The sequence below is a fragment of the Petromyzon marinus genome, chromosome 10, assembly GCF_048934315.1.
Source record: "Petromyzon marinus isolate PM22_M1 ecotype Great Lakes invasive population chromosome 10, UKy_Petmar_22M1.pri1.0, whole genome shotgun sequence".
Lineage (NCBI taxonomy): Eukaryota > Metazoa > Chordata > Hyperoartia > Petromyzontiformes > Petromyzontidae > Petromyzon > Petromyzon marinus.
The window spans coordinates 8,361,904-8,386,197 of record NC_133676.1 but is presented as its reverse complement, the minus strand read 5'-3'; the positions used below and the strand labels follow the sequence as shown (position 1 = coordinate 8,386,197).

Sequence of the window (24,294 nt, the reverse complement as noted above, 5' to 3'; positions counted from 1 at the left end):
TCATTGAGGATCTTGTACCCACCTACCATATTTAATACTTTGTACATTATCTCTTGATAGATAGGAATTCAGATTCCTGGAGAGGGTTACTTCATTTAATACTTGGTAAATTTTAGAATTAGAGCTTTGATGACTTTCGAAGATTTACCAACTTTGTGATGTTCTTTTCCTGACCTACCGTTTTAACTAAACCTAATTGTAGTCAACGTGCACTTTGACGACTGAAGGAAAACGGGGCAGAATCCGCATGTGCGGCACCTTACCTAGGGAGGCTGGTTTGGCTGGGATGGGTGGCGGCGGCGGCCTCTGGGCGAGGAGCACCGGCAGGCCGGGGGCTCTCTTGGCCGTGGGCACACGGGAGTGTGGTTTTGGGGGTGGCAGAGGCCCCGGGGCTTGGACTTGAGCCTGTGCCTGGCCTTGGGCCTGGCCTTGAGCCTGAGCCTGGGCTTGGCCTTGTTGAGACAAAGCCTGGGCCTGGGCTGGGCCAGGCTGGATCCCATCCACAGAGTCATCTTCCTCCTCCACCCCAGACTCTGACAAATGCATCCACCATCAGAAGACAGAGGCACAATCAATGGGCGGGGGGTTGGAAATTGTTTATTTTTTTCATAATACTGTAAATAAGTAGCCCCAATACTTGGCAACGTGAGTGTGATGGCCAGCCAAAGCTAACATCTGTGGCCAGTGATATTCTAACCATTCCTGCACCCCCCCCACACCCCACCACCTTCACTACCCACCTCCCCAAAAACTCTGGTTGTTGTGTCATAGACCAATGTTTTAGATTTTTCATGAATGTGTGTAATTAAATTATTCAGATTTTGTGCATATACATTTTTCTAATATGTTCAACATTACATTGTACAAAGAAAACCTAGTTTACAGTATATGCAATCAATTTGTATTCACAGTGCAGTGGAAACAAATGTCGCGCTGTGGAACATTTAGCTGGGCGCACCTCTCAAAACGGTACAGTGGAATTCGGTGATTGCTTTCCCACGGTGCCTTGGTTGCAATTTTTTTTAGCATCATCAAGGTACAAAACCAGACATAGGTAAATGATGGATTGTGCACTAAAGGAGGAAGAGGCAAAGTTTGCAGGATCCGTTATTGAGCTAGAGCAGCCTCATTACACCAGATTCAGCTGAGAAAGAAGACACCTACTTAAAGATCAAATTCAAAACTGATTTCTCAGCAGGTGACAATTTCGTATCTCGAGGGTCAAAACTCTGGGCCGAATTAAAGGTGTTATTTCCCAAAAGGCCTTTTTCATGTAAAAATTCAGGTTAAATTAGAATACATTTCCTATGGAATGTAGTTCAGGCCTGTGCTGTGAAATAAAATATGTAAGGAAATTATGTATTATTTACAAGACAGAGCCATAAATACAAGTACTAGCAACAATTAATATATGCATGTATATATTTTTATATTTTTTCATGGTATTGCTATGTGTTAACCTTGAGCTATAATGTTACAGTAATCTACTATTCTTCATACATAGATATAAACTAAACATTGTAAAATAAATAGGAAATGTATTGATCTAGTTTTGATATTTTCAAATTTCATACGAATGTGCTATCGGCTTCATGTTATGAGATGGAGTATCCATTTGGATTTCAGGGAAAGCAGCACAACTATTCCAGTTAGAGAATGGGCCACAGAAGTGAATATACTACAGGAATACTTCCGATATCCCCTCAAACGACCTCTGGTCAACACAGCAAAGGGCACTTTTTCACCTGCTCTGCCACTGAGTGATGTTTACCACTTGACAGTAAAACTAATGTTTTATTATCTGAGCTGCTATTTTGTAGAATTAAGCAAAGAACATTTTATATCGTAGTTTTTTGTGTGTAGTCATTGGTGATTTGGCCAGAGACCATCATATCACTACACGTGAGAACCTGGTTTAATCACAGGGGGCTACCTGGATCTCAGAGATGCCAGTACCGCTCTCGAGCCTCTGATCCAACTAGCCACCTCTAAAATGTTTACAGTCACTTAAAATGGGACTTTACACATTTCTATAACGTAAGTAAACGGAATAAAATGGGCATATGCAATTAAAAACAGACTGGCAAGCCAATCCATTTAGGGAGCCTACATTTTTCTAGGGAATTCAACGTAAGAAGGAATGTGCGCACAAAAACATAAACATGCAAATGTATATAGAAATTTACTTATTTTATAACATTCTCACACCCACACACTGGCATCCTAACATATGCGCTAATCACACTCGTACACAACATAACGTAGTTTTTTATGCTTTTGTTAACAGTATTTTCTTGCACATATTTCTTAAAAGCTCTGGGCAACGGCGTTGTTAGGCTGTGTGGTAAGTTTCATAGCAATTGGTTTAGGGCTATTGTGATTATCTTCAAAACATGTGAAGTGTCCTCAGACAGACAGAGAGAGACCGACATAACAATTCCTGAGTATAGCAATATGCATGTTATAATTTTCCTTTAAAACACCGTTGTGAACATGGCACTAGTTAATTTGTAAAGGAGCCACGGATCGTCCCTAACTTGATGTATAGACGCATGCATTGCAGTGTCCATTTCAAATGACCGAGAGGTGTGAACTCTCTTGAGAACATGCCTGTCCTCAAGATCTATCCTTCACTTTGAAGTTACGTCTCAAACATGACTGCTCAAGCCTTCCCGCATCACCGATGAATAATTCTGCAGTCTGTCCATGTTGCCAAAAAAACCAAACACGCTTGCTATACACCCCGACATCTGTCCCTTTAATGGAGTCCAGAAACAGAATTTTGTCCGTATCTATCATGCACCGTTAGCTTTAATTATATTTAACTGGCTTCACGCTGCAGCCTCGTTCTAGCATGAGCCATTGCACTGAACATTTCAATGTTCTAACAATGTTATTACAAAACAGTCCATGATGATTACTGTACCTCCGAGATATGTTCACTCAGCAGACTTTCACCTCCGCTGTCCTCTCGCTGCCCACAGAACTGTGGTTTTTACTACCCGACCATGCGATATATCAAAGCAATGGCCATGCGATGTTTTGCCGCTCCTGGCTAGAGATTGGTCCAGAGCGTGCTAAAACCAGCCGGGCCCAGCCGTGCCAAGGCAGGCGGGAGGTCATCTGTAGAAACCCGTGGCTTTCTCACTCCACGCTAAGCAACAGCAAAGCGTGGGCAGACAGAGTGACCACAGGATATCACTCCCACCCCACCCCCAAGGGCACAGTTAACATGTCCACGTTACAGCTGTACGTACACGTGGGCTGTATATACACGCAAGACACATGTTCGACGTGCAGCTCACAAGCACATGTAAGATACATGTACAACACGGCTAGATGAGCACACAACTACGTGGATACACAGCTGCATGTACACGTGGCTATACGTACACGCAGATACAAGTACAGTACACCACGGTGGTAATGGTGGGCACAATGGACTTGCAATCCAGAGGTCATCGGTACTCTCTTTCGGCGCGGCAGATGAAACAATGGGACAAGTTTATTAAAGTCCCTCCCCTCCCACCTACATCCACCCAGCAGTATAAATGGGAACACCGCAGTTAGTTGATCGACAGGTTGCGTGTGGTGAGATAAAGTGTGGATATACCCACCTCTTCCAAGATGTTTGGCCAGCATGGAAGAGTTGGTCAAGCATATCCTCTAGACAAGGACATCTCTAGAGCTGCCTGTCTAGAGCACTCTCTCTCGTGGAGGCTCTTCTGCTAGCAGTGGCATGATCAACACATTGTAAGGGCTGCACCTTCACCTTTTACAAGAAGACGCTGAGACTGGCATCGCAGGAATCTCACCCGATTGCCTTGTAACAGGGACTGGCATTCACGTTTGCGTGCGTCAAACTGCGGCACGTAACGACATCTGCATGGTGCCATGAAGTGTACCGTACAGCACTTTGTCAGTCCACTGCTGGATGAAGGCTTTCCCATGCCTAATTGTCCATCGGAGTTATCTGCTAGCTATTGACGCATTGCACCATGAATCTGACGACCTCGGTTCGATTACCGGCAACAGCGAACGTCAGCGGCGAGTGATAATTTAAATCTGTCTTGGGCCATAAACTGTGTAACTTATCTGTAGACATGTCACAATTATTGCATTAAGAAGAAGTGGATGATTTTTTACTTCGAGGTTTAAGTTGTACAACATTTTTGTGTTTAGTTTGTTGTCCTTCCACCGCACCTCCGATTAACGCGGTGTGAAATAAGTTCAACATACGTAATTCACATTGGCATTTGCCATCATTGCATGTTGTTGCTTTGTTTAATCTCCGTTATTAAACGCGTGTTAATACAGTGTCTGCGGTAGTACGGCTTTCGGTGGACCTTGACAAAGAGCCCAAATGCAAGTGTGATTGTGAAAGGCAATCTTTTATACACTCTGGCGTGAGGCTGGTCATAAGACCACCGCCTGAGACTGGACGGCGCCCGGACACGGTTCCGCAAATTTGCAAATCAAGGTCACAAAGATGCAGAAACGCACATGCACACACGCATTGAAACAAGCGCACATACATGAACGCGCACACACATGCACTCAAGAGTTTCCGCGTGTTTACTCCAGCAGCCAGATGTCAGGCATTTGGCAAAAAAAAGGTCACCTCCTGTAAGTAGCGGAAAAGCGGCTTACAATGAGAAACGTTTTTTTTTTACAGTCGATTCACTTGAATATTAAGCCCACTGGCTTCCACGAACTGAAATTATGTTAAAAGTTGTTTCTTTAAAATACTAATTAATAATAAGTTATTCTCTTAGGCAATAAGACTGCTGGATGAAGGCCTACCCACAGCGGGTCTTTGACGTGGGTTGTTTGACCGACTTCTTCAAATTTGTCATTGTACGTTTGTGAAGCGGTGGCCTCTGGCCGGTTCATATATATCAGTCGCCGTCGATGGTAGCCGAGTCTGAGAATCAGACTCAGGTCGCTGGGTTCAAAGCACAGTGCCCCCAATTATCCACCCCCTTAGAGCCCTCGTAATATTACTGCTGGATGAAAGTCTCCACATACCACACTGGCATTGTGGATTCGTGAAGTGGATGCATGGGTCTGGTTCATATACCACTTGCTACGGATGTCAACTGTGGTGAAGAATTGAACTCAGGTTGCCGAGTTTACAGGGCAGCGTGCTAATCGCTCCACTCCTCAGGCTTATTATTTTCCTTTCCACATGACTGCTGCTTCAATGACAATTTCCAATGTTCTTCCCCAGCATTGGATTTCATCATCCGAAGGCATTCCTGCCCTTACCTTTTAACACAGATAAGTGGCAATCACTTTTTTGTAACGACCTGTCAAACTGTTATATGCCACATGCACTCCCGCCGAATGTACAGTAACCTGGCACACATTCGGCGATTCGATTAGTATTCCACGCAGTTCTTCTGTACGACTTGGCAAGTGCTGCTGGAACAACTCAAAAACAGGCTCAATGCCAAAGATATTATCAGCACTGAAAAAAGGGGGAAAAAAATCCCCACTACATTTGGTCAAACATAAGTTCATCAGCAGACGCTTAGACCACTTCCCATGAGACGAAATGAAGCGTCAATGTGTCTCTTTCGATATCAAGCATCATCTGCAGGTGCATTCGATATCCCCTCATATTTCACTGACGGAAGATAGACACCATACTTTCCACACTCGGCACATCAATACATTGCCATGTGCAAAGAAATAAATGCAATTAATGGTTCTGCGTTGCCAGCGGTGTGGAACCCCAACTCTAAAAACAATCACTGCATTCATCTCTAAAATGTAAACATTTCAAATTGCCCGCTCTTCTCAAAGCCCCATGGTGTAAATTGTAATATCCGACTCATTGTATGCTTCTGTTAATGCTCTGTTGCCTCTGAAGGTCCTTGATTGAACTGTCAGCCTACTATATAAATGAAAACACCAAAAACTCCCTGAATGGACAGATTTGAATGTTCATAACCTATCACCTTCTTACTGGCATTGCCTTGCTCCTGAACACGCGTGTTATGAGAAGAGTCTTGGCTCAGCATGGAATTGTAATGGGAATGCATGACAGCTGACACGAGCACATTGATGAGCCAGCCATCAGGTGTGAGCCAAGTGACTCCCTCTTGATGAAAGGAGGCCACATGAGCCCACACCAGGAATATGTTCTACATTTGTGGATTAGTCCGAAAGCTCGGGCGAAGATATGGCATTTTTTGAATAATCCAAAAAAGTGTTTTGTTTCTCACTGAGCCGGAAAGATGACATAACAGGATGCGAGGTTACTTCCATGGCATCTGGTCAGCGTTTCCCGCCAAAGTGGTGTTACGTGGCATTGGTCGACTTTTTGTGAGCACGAATTGCTTGTTAAATGATCACACTCGAGTAAAATGGTCCGAAAAAAAACTGAAGAAAGATCCGTAATTGTCCCGAAAAATCCGAAACTCATCCCTGACCCACAGCACAGCACAAGATTGTCTCGTTACGTGCCACACTTCAATGCCATCAATCAGAGATTCTGGAGGCGGATGGGGAGCTCCAACCTCTGGGAGGCTGCGATGCAAAGATGTCAAGAGGGGGACATTCTCAGAAAAATATGAAATCTTCAAAAGGAATTTCAAATCCTCATCGCAATTACGGACACTGTAATTAGCGATGACAGGGCATGGGGAGGAAACGTCACGCTCGTTATGGCAATTCCGCTTCGATCTGTGCACGTTAACCGACAGAAAATAAAATTAATGAGAATGATTTGCAAGCAAGCCAGGTTTACCTCCGTTGACACGCATTACCAAGAGTGCGCCACTGCAAACGCTGAGAATGATACGCTTCAAATACACTGTACAGTACTGCAATCTGTTCTCGTTGCAAAAAAACATTTCGCTGCTGCTGCTGCACTGGGAATACAAACGCTGTGGGGAGCAGGCAAAAAGGCAAGCTTTGATTTACGAAACACACAATTGTATTCTTGTATGCCTGCGTCAGTCCTAACGGAACCATCGTCCATGTGCGCTAAAATATCTTCAACCTTCACATTACCTTCCCGAGATCGGCAAAGAGATTACCCGCGTCATTTCTTCCCCACTGGCTGCGTGAACGTGAACGCCACCGCGATATCGCTATGTTTATTTTAGGCTGCAGAAACGGAGGAATCGGTCCGTGAGTATTGTACATTTTAGCATGCGTGTGGAGGTGGGAGAAGAGGAGGAGGAGGGGGGGGCGGTGTTGTTGTGGGTGGGAGACGCGGAGCCGGGGGCTGCCCGCCCGCCCGCCTTGCCTGCCCGCTGCCCCGTCGGGTAGATTGGGACGCAGAGCGAGGGCAGCACCGACGTCTCGTTGACAATTCAGCACCGCCGCCGCCGCCGCATCACTCCGCATCCACGGCCAGAGACGCGAGCCACCACCACCATCACCACCATCAACCACCACCACCAGCAACCCCTCAACCCCCCCAACAAAACCTAAAACCAACATTCACACAAAATGTCTCTCTCTCGCGCTCACTCACCTTGCCCGATAGCCATTGTGTGATGAATGCTGCTGGACGCTTCTTCTTGCGTCGAGAGATGGTCGAGGCGGTAGGGGGGGGGGGGTTGGCGGGGGGGGGGGGGTTAGCGGATTAAATAAATAAATAATTGACAAGCTATTTTTTTCCCCTATTATTATTACAAAACCCCCCACACACACACAAGAGAGCGAGAGCAGGAGCAAGCGAGAGCGTTGTTGGGACAGAAGCCGCCGGTCACAATTGCCTCTTTATGCGGGAGAGGCTCTCTCTCTCTCAGTCTCTCATTGGGAGGAGGAGGAGGAGGAGAGAGGACGTGGGGGGGTTGTGGAGGATGCCATGGATGGATCATCCCACTGGCTCCATCATCGCCTCGCTTCCTCCTCTCCGGCACTGCACTGGCACGGCGAAGCCAGCACGGCGCGCTCCGCACACAAACAACCGCACGGCACAAACCTTCTAGAATAAGAGCACACTCTCCCCACCTCCTCCTCCTCTCTCTTACCCTCTCTCATCTCCTCTCTCCCCCACTCTCTTCCTCTCTCTCTCTCCCCCCCCCCGTGCGAGACACAGGGCGGCTCAATGAGGTCACATTCGTAGCACGCACATCGCAAGCAATACGCGCAAGGCTCTCTCCTATTTCGACGATTACACGAGGATTTCTTTTACATCTTTTTTGTTCTATATTTTGCTTCTTTCCCAGCGCGTTCCCCGTCTTGTCAAAGCCCCCAAAAGCGGGGAAGGAAACGAGAGAGGAGAAGAATCAATGCCCTCGTGCCTGTGTTGCAGATTAACAACTGCAATGCCATTGCAGAAACATTAGCATTTTTGTGGAGGGGGGGGGGTTGAATTTGAAAACGAGCCATATACCTACCCCAAGACGGACAATGTCAGTTCGCAGCCCTAATGATACATACAGCTGTACCACGAACGAGAGGACGAATGAATGTTGCTTTTGCGTGCTGAAAGAATAGTGCGATGTATGTTTATTTTTGTTTTTCAACTGGAAGCACTGTAATGTAAAATAGCAATGTCTTGTGTATATGAACACTTAAACAATTTCCTGCATACATGTACCGCTAAAGTAAACACGCAGGCAGTGTGTAATTTCATATTTGCTGCGTTTATTGATATGTACCCACCGATGTATTTTTGTACTCAGAATATGCACGCATGTCTTGTGTATACTACATGCAGTTTATATGCAATTATATACTGTTTGTGTGTGTTACTTGAGTAGTATCCAGCATGCACATATCAAACACATGCAGTATATAATGTTATGTATACTGTGTTTGTGTATACAAGCGCAGAAGGTAAGTACGCACATATGCAGTATATATAAGATGATATATACTGTGTGTTACTTGAGCAGCATCCAGCATGCACAGAATAACCTCATGTAGTAGACACGTTTAAATATCCTGCATTCATATTTAACCGCACAGAAGGCATGGAAATACAAATGCACTGTGCTGTATATGCATTTGTATACTGCCTGTGTGTTTACCTGTGCACTAAATACACAGCCGAGTAAAAAACGCACATGCAGTATATTATTTAATATATACCGCATGTATTCATACACACTCAAACATACCATGCCTGGTTGTTTTATTGACGTGCGGTGCATTATGCAAACAGCAGGATTGTGTATACACATACAGTACTTATTTGAGCAAATATGCAACAGTTTGAAATTGCCAAATTATATTTATGAAAGCTGAAAATTTGCTAATCCGTCAGTACATTCCATATGGATCCCCCCCCACCCCACATCACTTTTACAGATTTATTATTTAGCATCCAAGGGAAATTCATCTATTAATATAATTCTCCACATCACTATTTAATTAAGTCAATTTCCCAAAAATGCCACGAATATCGGTGGAGACGCGCCACTGACCGCAGCATTGCGACCCCGAATTTGAATTCCTGCCTGCGCCTAACGTCGGTGGTCAAAGTTGATACCTGGGGGGGGGCTCAGCCTGGCCCCCCAATTCCCCCAGCTTCTCTCGCCAACCACGGTCCGGGGGGGGGGGGTGGTGGGAAGCATCGCCAAACAACCACCTCCGTGGTGACCTACACGGGAGCGGTGGTGTAACGGTGAGCGATCCACCGGCAACACACTTTCACCGAAATCGCCACTCGCGACCCCAAGGGTGGCCGAGTTTAAAGTCTCAAAGCAAGCCGCACGACAGACGCGGCGTGGGGGGGGGGAAACCTTCATCCAGCGGTGGATTGATTCTGATTGTTATTATTATTTAGCGGATATAAACAGACGTAGAGGCCAATTAAAGCGGTCGCTTTCGATGGCCACACGTGCGTTGACCGTGGAGACGTTAGCAATGCGGTCAAAGCGCAATTTCAGAAACCGGGTCGGCGACCTGTAAAAATATTTCGCACCCGTCAACCCACATTAAGGAAATATTAAACATTAATATATTAAATACACACACACACACACGCGCGCTCGCTACGGCTGTGGCTTATTAGTCGCGTGGCCCCTTGCACGTTGAGGCTGGCACCAAACACACAAAACAACCGATGGATGCGTGAGGTCGCCGTTGAGGACCCAACAGAGACGTGCGTGACCTCGGCAAAGCGTGAGCGACGGGGATCCCTGAGCCCGTGGCTTGCTGTGCGCCGAGCGTGCCCCGACAGCTGCCCACGGCTTTCTTCTGTGAGAGTGCGAGGTGGTGGGGGGCATCGCACACGCGGCTTGACCACTGCAGTGAGCGGCGGCGGCGGTGGTGGTGGTGGTGATGGTGGTGGTGGTGATGACTTCGTACGGCCAATGAGCAGCAAACTCATGCTTGGATATTCGGTGCTAAAGATGCCGGTCAACACGGGCGGCCCGGCGTTGATGATGTCGAGGAAATATTCTTTCGGTTAAAGTCGGTAAAGTGTACGTGACTTTACCGAAAGAACCAAAGAAGATGAATCCTTGCAGTCACGAAAGCTTTAAATTGAAATGTCGAGGAAAGCTGAAGCATGCGGCCAGCGCGCATTAAAAGAGATTAGGGGGGAAATGCATTTGCAGGGAGTTGTGCGTGGGGGTTAGTGGCGCAGACGATGCAAATGCGAGATAAAATGGGATTTTTATTTATTTATTTTATAGTCGTAATCGTCATCGTATGTCATTATGTACGTGTACAGCCCTTTTTGTCAATCCACTGGTGGATGATGGGACTCCCCACGCTGGATATTTGAACCACCAGACGCGAGAGTAAACCAGAATGTCTTTATTTTGTTACGATCATCGTCATCATCAACACCACGTGCACAATGCCGGTGACAGACATTGCAATCCAAATATACATAATTGATATTTAAAATTGGATCATTACAATAATCAACAGGGTGGCGGGGTCTCAGCCTCCTGCAGGCCACCAGCGCTATGGGGTTTCAGATTCTCAGAGCACAATTATCTCTGCTTAATCTGTCAGCCCAACAGTTCTTTAATGCATGTGGCATTTCGTGAAGTGACCGATACTTATGTTTAGTGACGTTTTTTAGCTTAGCAATGTGTATACATTACCATATTAGGCAATTACATTTGGTCTAGGCGGTCATTAGAAATGACCCACAGTCCCGACCAAGATATTGTTTATTGACGTATGCTCCCCACCTTCGTCAATCTGAAATGACCATCGTGGTGAAGAATTGTCAAAATAACTCCCACGACCCACGCAGCGTGGGGAGGCCCACATCCAGCAGTTTGATTGACAAGAGGGCTGTGCGTGTACACAACATGGAGCGTTAGGCTCTATGATAGATAGCTACCAGCCATAGAATGTATGTGGGGGTGGCAGTGTGCTGAGAAAATGTCAGTTGTTTATATGTACAGTATTTGATTTTCTCAGTACTTTTAAAAGTCTATTTATAGTGAACATTACTCTTAAAATGTCTTGGTTAACTCAGGACACCAAAGTAAAAACGCCACCTATAATAAATCAATATATCACCTTGCCCTCTCATCTCTAAGAGCCCTAGTCCAAACGTCAACCGACTATATATGTGTATATTACAAGGCAGTGTTTATGATTAATGCCCCTCAATCTTTTTTGTGTCCAAATGGTTGAGCTGCGACAGCTCGATTGCTTCTGGGGGCTAGTGTGCAGGACTGTGGAAGCAGAAAAGTCAAGCGGAGGCACCATGATGGGAGGTGATCAAACAGAGGTGGGGGTGGGTGGCTTTACCCAAGGCAATTCCTTAAGCGGTGGCGAGCCATCTGCACCAGACAGACGCTTACCTGCGCCGCTGACCACCATAACTACGTCTGGCTTAAGCAGCTAATTAGATTAGGCAAAGTGGAGCAGGCAGAAAGCAACAAGACCTGACAGTCCTCCAATTGTTGAGCGGTGACTGCATTCGCATTATGCACCGCATCAAGAATTCAGCTACTGCTGCAGCACGAAGTGTATTTCTCTCTGGATAATTAATGCGTTTGGATACTCCAGGGTCTAGTAACTAAAAAAAAGTCCTCACAAAAAAGTTAACTCTTGGTTAGCAACTGTATTGAAAATTAAGAACATCTTTAAATGTACACGAATCAAATAACAAATTAACTCCTTAAATGAAAATTACCTGTTAATAGTTGACATGGTAAACAATGGGTTGGGTTTGCAGTCTACAACAAAATCACCATGAACTTTCCCGGACTCATCAGATCTGGGAAGCGAAGCTGCGTTCAACCTGGTCAGTACTTGGATATGAGACTGCCTGGAAATACCAGGTGTTGGAGGCTTGAACTGTGAGCTGGCCAGATGACAGTGCAGCAATGGATTATTGAATCTGTGTGGTCGTTTGAATGTCATCTACTGGTATGTACGGTTTTTCTCGGGTACTCCGGTTTCCTCCCACATGCCAATTTCTCAATATTGGAAGAGGATCAAACATCCCAATGCAGAACCCTTTTGACAGAGTATTCAGACTCGGTGAGTCTTTCCTGGATAAAGACGATTATGGAGGCTACATTTCTTATGTTTTATGTACAGGAGTAATAGCGATGCTATTTTTTGGGGCAATTAATGTTCAAGTATTTTACCATTTTATCAAGTTGCATTGCAAGGTTTAAAATGTAAATACTGTACATCGTTTAAAAAAACAACACATTCATTTGTATTGATATTATAGCGAGTGCATTGTTATAGTTTTTCATTGGCAGAATTTTATCCTAAAGAGATATTCACCTTGATACAATGACCCACTAGCACTTATTTTAAGACTGCAGCGCATCAAATGGCTGGGTGGCACAGCGCTTAGATCCTGGGTTCAATGCAGGCAGGAACCACCTGTAACTAAACAGGGGTTTCAAGTGGTCAGTCAATAATCGCATGTAAAAACAACCCTATCACATTGCATGACTTCCAGCTGATAATTTAAAACATCGGTTTGAATGAACATTACTCTGTGCCAGAGCGGGTAGTGAAGTGCTACCCCCTACTGTCAGGTCACTTGAAGGGATCTTAAAATTGCAACTTATATCCAGTTATATGGACCATTCTGTAACATTAAAGGTTGCCCTCTCTAATTGGATGGAAAATATTGAATGAACACTGCAGCACATCAACCACATGTTTTTGGTGTGGCCAGTAGTCACCTGTGTAACCAGTGGTGTAACATCCCTACATGGAGATGGTCAAGGCTCCGCAAACATCACAACTGACAAGCGAATAAAAAGTGAAGGACCTTTGGCGAAGTGGAGTTTAGGTGTAGGATTAATGGGAAGTAACGTAGTAGTTGGTTGGTGAGAGTTACGGTCAGTGGGAGGGCGAGTACTACTGGCAGGTTGGTGAATATGTTCATGGTGGTTTACGTGGTAAAGGAAGCATTGGTGATTAGCTGGCTAGTTGGCCAAGGTCAGTTATGAGGGCTCCGATTACCGACTGGTTGGCGCGTTTTGGTCAGTAAAAGGGATAATTGGTCCGGGTTTGGTGCTTGTCCACTCCAGCCCCACACTGCTGGCCTCGCCTCCTCTTTGCAATGCATCATCTATTGAGGGGTTTTTTGGCGCTTTTCATCTGTGTACAGTAAGCATGCAGTGCTCCATTGCACGCAGATGCTTCCTCAGTCGGACCAATTTGATGCTTACATTGTATCCAATTTGGATCGTTTCGTTAGAATATATCCATGCAGAGAGTTTTGCTTACCTACTTACAGCTCAGTGGAGCCATCACTGGAGGCCTGGTTCCCCGTGTGTACTGCACGTGGCAGTAGCAATTAAATAATGAAACGCACAAAATAAAAAAAATGCAATGTTGCACTTATGAGACCATATACTAATCATGAAATAACTTTCACCCCTTTGTAAATTCACTGCTGGCTGAAGGCATCCGCACGCGAGGCAATTCCACGTAGCTCCTTCTCCACGACGGCCATCCTGTGGGGCATGTTTCCAACTCCAGCTGCCAGTCCACTATTAGTCTTGACCACCGGCCCTCATCCCTTCAAGCAACGTGTTCTGCCAAAGCCCACTTTTCTTAACTCAATAAGTTGACACTTGTAGTCTTGCATCTATCCATTCTTGTCAGCATGTCAGGCGTGTGCGTCTCTAAGCTTCTTTGCACTAAGTTTTTGTTCTGAACTTAATGAAAATCAACAGACCAATGTGGCTCTGAGCTTGTTTTCAGGTTGTCTGACTTGTGCAAACTCACGGTAACAACCCAACACGTCCAGAGCTATAGAGCACAACTGCAAAAAAGCTACGCAGCAGTAACATGCCGACATGCCTAAAAAACGTTTTAATCATTGTATATTATCTATGAAATATTCATCATGAATTCAAAATACCGACAGAAAATAAGCTGTATTACTTGACGTGACATTGTTGCAAGAGATTTAATATGGGACAAGTGGGTTGAAAAATTAGCATAGTTATATATAAAATAAGGAAATGCATTCTATAATTACTGTATCATCATGTGACTCATCCATGACACGACTCGGTATTATTCAGTGTAATTAGTGCCTGGCACATGTCGGTGACACACACGACTACACACGAGAAGGAGTGCGGAGTTACAACTATGGGGAACTCATGGCTCCACCTAACAGCTGGAGGAAATGTCTGCAATGCGCTTGCTGCATACTTTAGTAAAAAGTAAAATTATATTTCCGCAAATTCATTTACACTGGGTATACGACACATTATTCCAGCTTGTATTGATATGCTTAATCTATAACTCCATCACTTTTCCACTTGCAAAACTTAGATCTGATTGATATACCATTGAATGTAGACCACAGTTAAGTTATACCAAAAGAAACCGAGAGTAATTCCGAGCCAGAAAAACGTATAGTTCATTAAAATATAGTTCATGCCAGGCCACAGAATCTAAGTTACTATTTCAGTCCAAGCTCAACGCCGTTCTTTGTTTACTCGGCCTATGAACAATTTTTTTTTTATATTATACAATCAAAGTTTTGCTGGCTGGTGGACGGGCAAACAATTGCACGTTGATGACATCACCCACATCCCACAGGCTCCAGCCAGATTCGTGTGGTATCACATGCAAAATGCACGGCCAGTGCGAATCTCTACAAAATAAATATGTCCAGTTTCTGTATAGTGTGATGAGATCTGGTTACATATACGTGTCACAGAAGTACAAATAATAAATGTAAGGGGCTTGAAACCTACGAACTACGCACCCACACGTGGGATTTTTGTACACAAAGAGCAGCTGAGAGAAAGCAGAAGAAATTATCTTACATCAAAGACAGATTTTTTTTGTAAATAAAATTTGCCCAATTCACACTTGAGCAGCAAAAAGTTTTAATTTACTTTCTTGCCCTTCCCCTTGCGATTCGGAGTCTTCTTTCTTTGCATCGCTTTAGGTTTGAGTGGACTCGGTGACGGAGTTGTGGGTTCCTCTTGGGCTGGAGCGGCTTCCTCAGAGGTGCAAGGAGGCGATACAGCCACTTTTTTGGGAGGAGAGCGGAAGGTGATCTCGTCATCGTCGTGGCCGGCCAGCCAATCCATATCGATCTCGGCAGGATCCACCGTCTTCGATGTTTCCAAAGCCTAAACAGACAATATTTCATTGAATGTAATATTTTGAAAAATAGACGTCATATAATAACTAATTAAAACCTCAACAATATTCATCAATAACACGGACGTATCAGACAATTGTACTTGTACAACATTGCCAAACGCAGCATCACCAAACAATTTGATATATTAATTTAAAAGTTACTATGTAAATGGACACTAAATAATATATGAATATAAAGATTACTTTTTCAGTTTCCTCCGTCTCCTTGGATTCTTCAATGTTTTCAGTTTCATTCCCAGGTGCCTCGGGTATTTCCCCAATGGTTTTCGTACTTGTCTCTCCTTTCCTTTTTTTGGTTTTCTTGCCCACCTTTAAGTACAAAATCATGTTTTAGAAAAATATGAAAAATCACACACATGCAAACAAGTCTGGCTCCAAGTTTCCAGAGCAGAACATCTGCTGTGGGAGCCACTTTAAAAATCTTATGTCATATGGCAGGAAAAGCTTACAATGAGATGCATTTGTTAGCAATGTTACATTCTGAGCCACAGAGTGCCAAGACATCACACCACGCATGCCATATGATGTCTTTAGCTTAGCCACTAATTCCTTTTGTGCTGGGTTTCCCACCACGTTTTGGGCAACCCCTTTGATCAAATTATCCAATTTTCTTTTCGCATGTCTGCAATAGCAAGACAACTTTACCCTAACATTGTATTAATTATAATCTCCTTTAACACAGAAAGACAAGGTCTAATACATTTACACATTGAATCTTAGTGAAAAATAAATTTCTGCATTTAACTAAAAAACAGAAATATTAAATACCGAAATCTACTCACCGCACTTCCTAGAATCTTTTTTGCATCCACTGCCTGAAAACGAGCAAAGGGTTCATGCTTTAAACATAAAATATAAGGCACATGGTATAACTGCTGAACATCGATTGGTAGTTTTGATCCACAAGTGCAAGTTAAAAACTTGCTCGTAAATGTCATTATCAATATTATTTCACGTAACTTTTTATTCCCGATATTTGACATGAATAAAAAAAGCCTTGATGCGGGATAAAATTACATTTTATTTGAACTACACAGCACTAATGTAGTCTATATTGGCCAGCTTTACGACTACAACAGAATATGGTGTAGTTTAACTATATTACATGAACGACGTCATATTAACATGACAAAAAAATTTACCTAAAAAGTAAGTCAACTCTCAATGATCCAGGAAAATGGTGGAAGGGGTGACCCGGATAGAACACAGATAATTAACATGTAAATTAGACAATACAAATATTTGATTACATTTGAATGACATACATAGAATGTACAGTCTGTTTTTTAAATAATTTGGTTCACTTTCCAGTTCCGCAGGCACCGAGTCACTAACCCTCGGACGAGCGAAGATTAACCCAGCGAGCTTCAAGATATAGTTTTTACTTTTATGCAAACACGGTTCAACCGTGACCCAAGTAATGCGACCATAAATACTCAAATTAATTTCATTAAAATGATTGTAAAATACGTACAAATCCAGGGAAGTCATAGTCGATGCCACAGCTGGCCAGCTTCTTGCGTTTTTTCATCTCCTTGCTTAGAAGGCGCTTTGTCATGCGGACAGCCTGCTCCGGTGTACGGTGACGGTTGTTGCGTTTCACGGCTGGGAAGGTCGGCATTTTAAACTTTCGGTTGGCTCCCACGAAGAGCTTTTCGTGCACTTTGTCTGGAGGGATGTACTCGCCTGTTCAACATACAGAAACAGGACGCGGATTGGTGTTTCCATTAAACAATGCCGCGCAACATATGTTGAACTTCTTTCACACCGCAGTAGTAAAATATAATGTACATTTGGAATAATGAGCATGCATCTCTGAAGGAGGAAGACGGTTCTTATACTGTTTGCGACCGATAAAAACATATTAAACATGCGTGCCTTATGCAGATGTAAGAATCACATTTCACTCCCATCAGCGATTCTCGCTATCGGATTCACTCATGATCTGAGCTCAATTCCCGACCATGGATAACACCAGTTGCAAGTGATAGTCGAATCGGTTTCGGGTCCCCCTCCTTCACCAAACTACACTTAACCTACTTGGTGACGTATCATCGAACAATGTCCGATCAATGGCAGTATAAATTCTAAAATATGGCATTTAGGCCTTCTGTCAACAGGTGTCCAAGGCGTAATCACAACAAATTACTCCATTGTTTGTCCACCATCCAGGTCAGGTCACACCACTTAACTTTTTTTTGTACACACGTGTTACTGCTAGTTTTATAAAACAAATTAGGAACTATCATGCAAATGTATTAAGTTACGCTTTCCAACATACGTTTGTTTTTCGTAATGGCAGGCTGGTTTGGCTATCAAAGTTCTGATCAACCCTTCGATCAATTTGGTCAGTTTTCAAAAGGGCACGTCCCTCATAGAAACACAAACTTATACTATACATTCACTCATTGGATCATCTTAATGAGTTACAGTGCCTTTCTTGTTACAATCAGACGAAATACAGCACATGAATTAACACTTTCAAACAATAAATGGAAAGCGTTATACAACAGTACGAACAGTCATTTGGAGCATCAATCTTACACTTCAGCAGGCGCTCGTAGAAAAGGTAGTTGTTCATAGTGTTTGCAACAATTTTGGCCACTTCTTCATATTCAAACTCCACGTAGCCATAGCCCTTGGGCCGCCCAGTCTAAAAGGTGAAAAAAACAATACATTTCTACATGTAAATAACAAAGCATTGTGACATCCACGCAATTATGATGCGCTCTTGACACACACATACAGGTTATATATACTGTAAGTGGTGCAATCAACAAAAGCTTAATTCCGTTATATTAAATCAGAACCTGGCTGGAGACTAAACAGTATCATTGACGTGAGCTACACTGGGACAGTGTTAAGGCGGATAGGACAGTACCAACCTGTACATTATTGAGCCCAATTTGTACTGCGTTAATTGCGTTATGTATAATCAATATTATATATACACACACATGTTCCCTTAAAACCTTGTCAGACCCTGGATTGAAAGTATTTTTCAGTATAGAAAAACTAGGCATTATGGTATTAGAAATTCACGTATTTTCTAGAATCCGTATGAAGTGACCATAAGAACTAGACGAGCAACTCGCACGTGCTTGGGATGAAACCATCCATCTCTCACAGCAAACCAGCTAAATTTGTAATCTTATAGAGCCATGTCTCTCTCCACTTTTCTCTTGCCTTATCTGCGCTGTATGTATGCTTAAATCCGGCTAATTCCTTGACAAAAGCCGACTGGCCTACTCTGAAAAGCCAGAAATATCAAATCATAAGCTTTGTATTCCATGGGGGCCCAAAAGTCAATTTTCACGCATAAATGCATAGCAATCAGGTGGATGAGTGTGGCAGTGGTTAGCTGGAATTCCAAGCCACGGATAAAATCAGTAGTGAGTGAATTCTGAACCGGTTCTGAGTACCTCCTTCAACCAACCCGTGCTACAATGACCAAGTATGGTCAATCAACCCCCGTGACCGACATGGCGTGGTGGAGCATTCGTCCAGTATCGGATTGATGTAAATGCATGAATGACAATTACCCGCTTGCTTCTGGAGAGGCGAATCCGCGTCACTTTGCCGAACTGATTGAAGAACTTCTTTACTTGAATCTCGGCGAACCCGTGTGGCATGTGGCCCAGGTAGACCACGCCGCGCTTGGCTATAGCGCCCTGCGCACCAAACATTTCAAAGTGCACAGTTCAGAATTTGACACAGCGAGATATTAATTTCTGCCAGCTATGCCTAGATCGGTGACGTGAAACATATTTAAGTACCTTACCGCTTGCGACGGCAGTGAATAAACAAACTATGACCGTGCATGTTTATGTACGTGCGGGGTAGCGGGATGTTTAACGGGCAAGTTAATATAAAAAAAAATTTTGGTTGCTTTCAGGGCTACGTCGTCAGCAGAGGGCAGTGCAGCTAATTCCGCGGCTGTAGAGTATCAATTAATCTCGTAATCACCAACCCGCACAAGACCAGCGTTAAGTTTGATCATGCCCACGGCGTGGGGAGGCCCTCATCCAGCAGTGGATTAACAAACGGAAGTAGACACGTAACCAAAAAAACAGCACGTTTAACCATTCACAAGCCAGGCAGCGAGAGCAAGTTTAAACCTTGACAAGCAATACATTTGCAACATTACTCAAAGAAAATACATTGTGAATATACTGTTCTAAAGGCTGGCCTTAGGATCAGCCCAGTCGGGCTAGGTCTCAGGGCCCTAACTTGACACGCGCGGTTCGCGAGCGACCGTTAGCGTCGGCGCGGTAGATCGAACCGTGGTGGGGGGAGCGGGCTTCATTGTCTTCACTTTTCTCGAGAACTCGCGCTGCCGGTCGGGATCCAGCGCCAGATTCGCGTCCTGAGCCACGGAGGCCTCCTCCTTATGCGTGGCCATGGCTCTACTGTACAAGAACACTGTACTCCACGTGCTTCCCCGCCGCGGTGCACGCCGGGATTGATCGGGCCCAGTGTGGGGGAGGGGGCACCCGCGCCCTTCCCGGTGATTGGCTAATGGAATTAAGCCGGCTCGTGGTTGGCCAATCAATAGGCGCGGCTAATGTAACTATACCGATCAGTGATTGGCCGATTGCTTTTACGAGCCAGGCGTTTCATAAATCAAGAGGAGCTTTGGAACCGATATAATTAACAAAGGAGACATTTTTATATTATTGGTTCTGCCAGTAAAGTCACCAAGAATATGAATCCCTGCAGTCACGAAAGCTTTAAATCAAAAAAGATACATTTTTACTTTAAAAAAATAACAAAGGAGAAAGACAATCTGATCTTCTCAATTACTCCACATACAAATAAAAGTCCTTACACGTCACGTCATGATCGGCTTCCGGTCAGGATTAGATGCTTGTGATTGGACCACGCAAGAGGCCGCCCCTCTTGGCTGTTGATTGGCTGCTCTGACGGTGGATACACCCCCCCCGCCTCGTGAAGCCCCTCCCCTAAGCCCCGCCCCTTCCCGACGAAGCCCTGCTCACTCCTCCATGAAGACCCTCCCCCACAAAGCCCTGCCCACTCTACCATGAAGCTCCACCCCCACAAAGCCCTGCCCACTCCCCCACGAAGCCCTGCCCACTCTTCCTTTAAGCCCCCCCCCCTCTAAAGCCAAGCCCCTCCTCGCTGGTTAGACAATTCATGAAACCAAGATAATTGATGCGGTTAGTCCAAAAAAAAATACCTACAGCATTTCCGAAAGCTTTTTCTTTACTTTCCATTCATTCATGTACAACGCATTATGTACTCACATGTTTGCACTTCCAAAAAAAATAGAGAAAATAAAAAATGCAAAGCTATTAACATAAATACAGCTACCAGTGTAATCAAATCTAATTAAATGAGTACATGTATACAGAATTGAAGTACATGTGACAGCAGATGCGTCATGGGGGGGGGGGCGGCTTGAGCCCAGGCCACACGGAGAGCCAGTGCATTTAACATTTCCCTGCTCACATCATCATCAATCCACCAGTACACTTGACGATGACTGGATTACCACACACAAAAGGCATAGGGCCCACAAAGGACACTGGGGACTTCCATAGCCAGCCAACCACCACATGTAGTTTTGGAGATCAGCGGCAGGTGGTGCAACTGCACCGGGGTACATGGGCAGGGTCCCAAAAAGGAAAAGTTGGACGGTGGGGGGGGTTTCTCATATCAGTCCTTGCACAAAGGTCCATGTCATCCCTGTTGGAGATGCTACTTCACCTTTCACACTATCTCGGTCGCTCCGCTTTAAGGGCGATAATAGTTTTGCGTCCAGCTGGGATGATGTCTGTGAAAGCGATGTTGTCAGCCGTGCCTGTGGCGGCTGTAAAGGGCTCTCATCAAGTGGCTTCAGGTAGGGGGTGGGCGGGGGGGAAATCGCTTTAAAGAAAGGTCCGCTTGGATAGTAAACCCTTCCAAGTTGTTGACGGTGGCAAATGTTACTGCTCTGCACATTGTTCACATTTTATAAACGGCGTTTTTTATGGCTTGCAATGCTTCCCTCCTTTTGTCCCCCTACCATAAAGGAACAGACGTAACAACACACCTTCTCATATTATAAAGTACTTCGTTTTGGGGAGCGTTTATGCACTATTTAGACTTGACATTCGGCAGTCAATGGCAACAAAGTGGTCGCCCACGGTATGTGTATTAATGCTTGCGTGTTAACCTGTGGCACAAATGCTTCCCCCCCCCCCTATCTTGTATCAATCCAGTTGCCTGTTTAGAGCACTGTCTGGCCAAGTTGAAAATGGGAGATGGATATAGCTCGGACATGTATACAGCTGTTACACACAGTCGGTTTATGTTTTAGGCGGTCAGCTGCAGGTTTCATGAGCCAAACAGTTAATCTACCCACGTTGACTCGTAAAATGGACAAGTACTGCTGATGCCTGTTGTTGGTTTACATTAAAATGTGTCTGGCCATCACGATCACTGCGCCTTGACGTTCGAGTGTCCCCCTCCCCCCAAGTCCGTGCTGCTCTCAAGACAAATGTCTCACAATGTCCTTTGCTAACTTTTGATTGTATATATTTTTTTTACATTTCTGTTTGTAACATTTAATGGCTTCCATCGTGAATGCTTGCGTTGGAAGGTTTTTTTTTGCTCACAAGATGGGCCCTCAATCTGAAGCCAAATGGTCCACACGGCATCTTAAGTGTTATATAAAAACTAGAAAATGCAAAGTGTACCAACAAACAGGCTATATGAATGCTTGATGGTTCTTTTTGTTTGTTTTGAATTAAGTTCTATCCTGGCTTACATGTTATCATTGATGTTCAAATAATGTATATTTGTACACAGAACACGGTGCCATTGATTCAGAATGAGGTACCAAGACAGTAACACGGTCGTATTGTGCTGAATTTCAACAGGCAGGGGATTGCAAGTGTCACATTATATCAGTCGTGCCACATTATTTCAGCAAGTGGCACCCTGCACACCAACATCAGCTGAATTTCAACTGCACAAAGCATTGGTTTCAACCAAGCTGAAAGTCAAGGGCATTGTAAGCCCTTCCACCACACCGTGCATCAGTAAATTGGCTTACCAAATGCTCTCCAGAATTACACGCCAGTATTGCAGACCACTATTGCATTAGTGACTGCCCTGAAAAGAACATTAGGATAACTGCTCTAGACAGAACATTGAATAATCAATACCACCCAATAGCTACTGGGCCAACAGAAGTTGTGCCGAATAAAACTCGCCCTTTCCTCCCAATTAACACTAAATTTCAAGTTTATTTACTTCTCGTTTAAGGCTAACTAAACACATTTTATGTTTAGAAAAAAATGCAAGAGAAAATATTTTCTACATTAAATAAAATAATTGTCCCGTATATATTTTTTTCTAGTCCAAGTATAATGATGGTTTCTTGAAGCCTTAGCAGCATCTGATAACCAAGTTCGAAGTAAAAAAAACACACATTTTACACACACAAACCAACAAACCACTGCTGCTTTTACAATGTTTACAGCTAAAACCACATTATCCATCCACACTAAACTCTACACCTTAATGTCACTGTGCCTACTGGGACATGCGCTTGAGCACATGCATTATTGATAATCTGAGCGAGTATGTTTAGGGTTAAAACACACGCGTGTGGCACCGCGTGATTCATTTGGACCAATTGTGTAGCTCGGAGTCATGAGCCACAGCCTTCAAAAATAAAACTATTTCTCAATCGGCATAATTACAGTTACACATTTCACGGCAGCTGTTTATGACCGTGATTTTCGAAGATGTTGGCAGACAGCTGTGAGTGTGTGTGAGGTGCTTTTTGTGCGGGTAAAGTTGCTTAAAGGGGTAAGGGCATCTGCTGTGCTGCTCGAAGTAGCATCAATTATTTCAGGGTGGCAAAGAAAAGCTTCCTTCACATTCCCTCTCCTCCTGCTTCTGTAATGGTGGTCACTTCAGCCAGCCATGATGTCAGTCAGTCGACAGTGTGCTACACCAATGCCACATCGTTCACAAATACTTAGACCATCACAGCACGGCCAATGTCAAAGACCGCTCTTGCGTGCACACAGGGCTCCTCTGTGACAAACCACGTTTGATGACAAACGAGAGCACACTTTCCCAAGTCGGGGTCCCCCTCCTATCTTCGCAAAGCATCTGGCAATGAAGCGTTGGTGGCAAGAGTAGTTGTGCAGAATGATGCATAGTTCCAGATAACGACCACTGTCCTTTTTCAGTTCTTAATTTTGTCCCAAAATAAGTTAAGCCGGTCGTGGAGAGCGCACGGTGGTGGGGGGGGGGGGGGGGGAGGGGCAAGGTGTCGATAGTATGAGCGCCGTCAACAACGCCGACCGCAGAACGGCGGTGATCAGAGGATGACGCAGCAGCGGCACAGGCGGGAGCGAGGGCCGGGCACCACCTGCGGAGGGGTGCTGGGTGCAAAGTACGCGTGCACCTTGATGTTGGGCAGATGAGCCTGCAAAAAGGGAGACAGCGTGGGGGTCCACGGTGAGTAAAAAAGAGAGAGTGAAATGTGACGCGACAGCTGCGTGAACGCGTCTCCACGTCAACTGCGAATGACTGACAGACTGGACACTCGCACTCTGACGGCATGTCAGTTCGGTAATTACTTCAGCAGTGCGTGTAAGCAGGCTCAAAGCTAGGGATATGCACATAGGCTGTGATTTGCTTCGGGGTTGACATTAGATATAGGAATTGTGAAGTGGTTATAATAAAGATGGCATCTGTGCAGACTTCACGCTTAGAAATACAAAA

General features: G+C 44.5%; 3 protein-coding genes across 7 annotated transcripts in view; all 3 read right to left on the bottom strand.

The window, feature by feature from the left end:
* LOC116940979 (CLIP-associating protein 2-like) overlaps window positions 1–7,947 on the bottom strand; it is a 79,785-nt gene extending 71,838 nt beyond the window's left edge. For all 5 annotated transcript variants that reach the window (XM_032951460.2, XM_076066119.1, XM_076066120.1 and 2 more), the window contains exons 1-2: window positions 7,490–7,947; window positions 264–533 (exon numbers count right to left, since the gene is read on the bottom strand). In XM_032951460.2, the coding sequence (XP_032807351.2) occupies window positions 264–533; window positions 7,490–7,505 (286 nt within the window). In that variant the 5' untranslated portion in view covers window positions 7,506–7,947. The remainder of the gene's footprint in view (window positions 1–263; window positions 534–7,489) is intronic.
* A 6,265-nt stretch (window positions 7,948–14,212) lies between these two features.
* Window positions 14,213–20,015, bottom strand: NIFK (nucleolar protein interacting with the FHA domain of MKI67). Its single transcript, XM_032951466.2, has 7 exons — window positions 19,832–20,015; window positions 19,092–19,220; window positions 18,094–18,202; window positions 17,024–17,235; window positions 16,332–16,364; window positions 15,733–15,858; window positions 14,213–15,515 (listed from the first exon to the last, which is right to left on the bottom strand). Exons 1-7 carry the CDS (start codon window positions 19,949–19,951, stop codon window positions 15,267–15,269), a joined length of 978 nt encoding a protein of 325 aa, XP_032807357.1. The 5' UTR covers window positions 19,952–20,015; the 3' UTR covers window positions 14,213–15,266.
* A 739-nt stretch (window positions 20,016–20,754) lies between these two features.
* LOC116940980 (F-box/LRR-repeat protein 20) overlaps window positions 20,755–24,294 on the bottom strand; it is a 39,394-nt gene continuing 35,854 nt past the window's right edge. The window contains exon 15 of the mRNA XM_032951465.2: window positions 20,755–23,995. Coding sequence (XP_032807356.1) covers window positions 23,888–23,995 — 108 coding nt within the window. The 3' untranslated portion in view covers window positions 20,755–23,887. The remainder of the gene's footprint in view (window positions 23,996–24,294) is intronic.

Bases quoted from the DNA above. Each gene is read 5' to 3' on its own strand.
- NIFK (XM_032951466.2), bottom strand. From the start codon at position 19,951: ATGGCCACGCATAAGGAGGAGGCCTCCGTGGCTCAGGACGCGAATCTG. The intron at 19,221-19,831 runs GTTCGATCTACC...TTTGGTGCGCAG, and splicing joins AGCCCGCTCCCCCCACCACG to GGCGCTATAGCCAAGCGCGG. The intron at 15,516-15,732 runs GTAATCTTTATA...TTGTCTGTTTAG, and splicing joins AGACGGAGGAAACTGAAAAA to GCTTTGGAAACATCGAAGAC.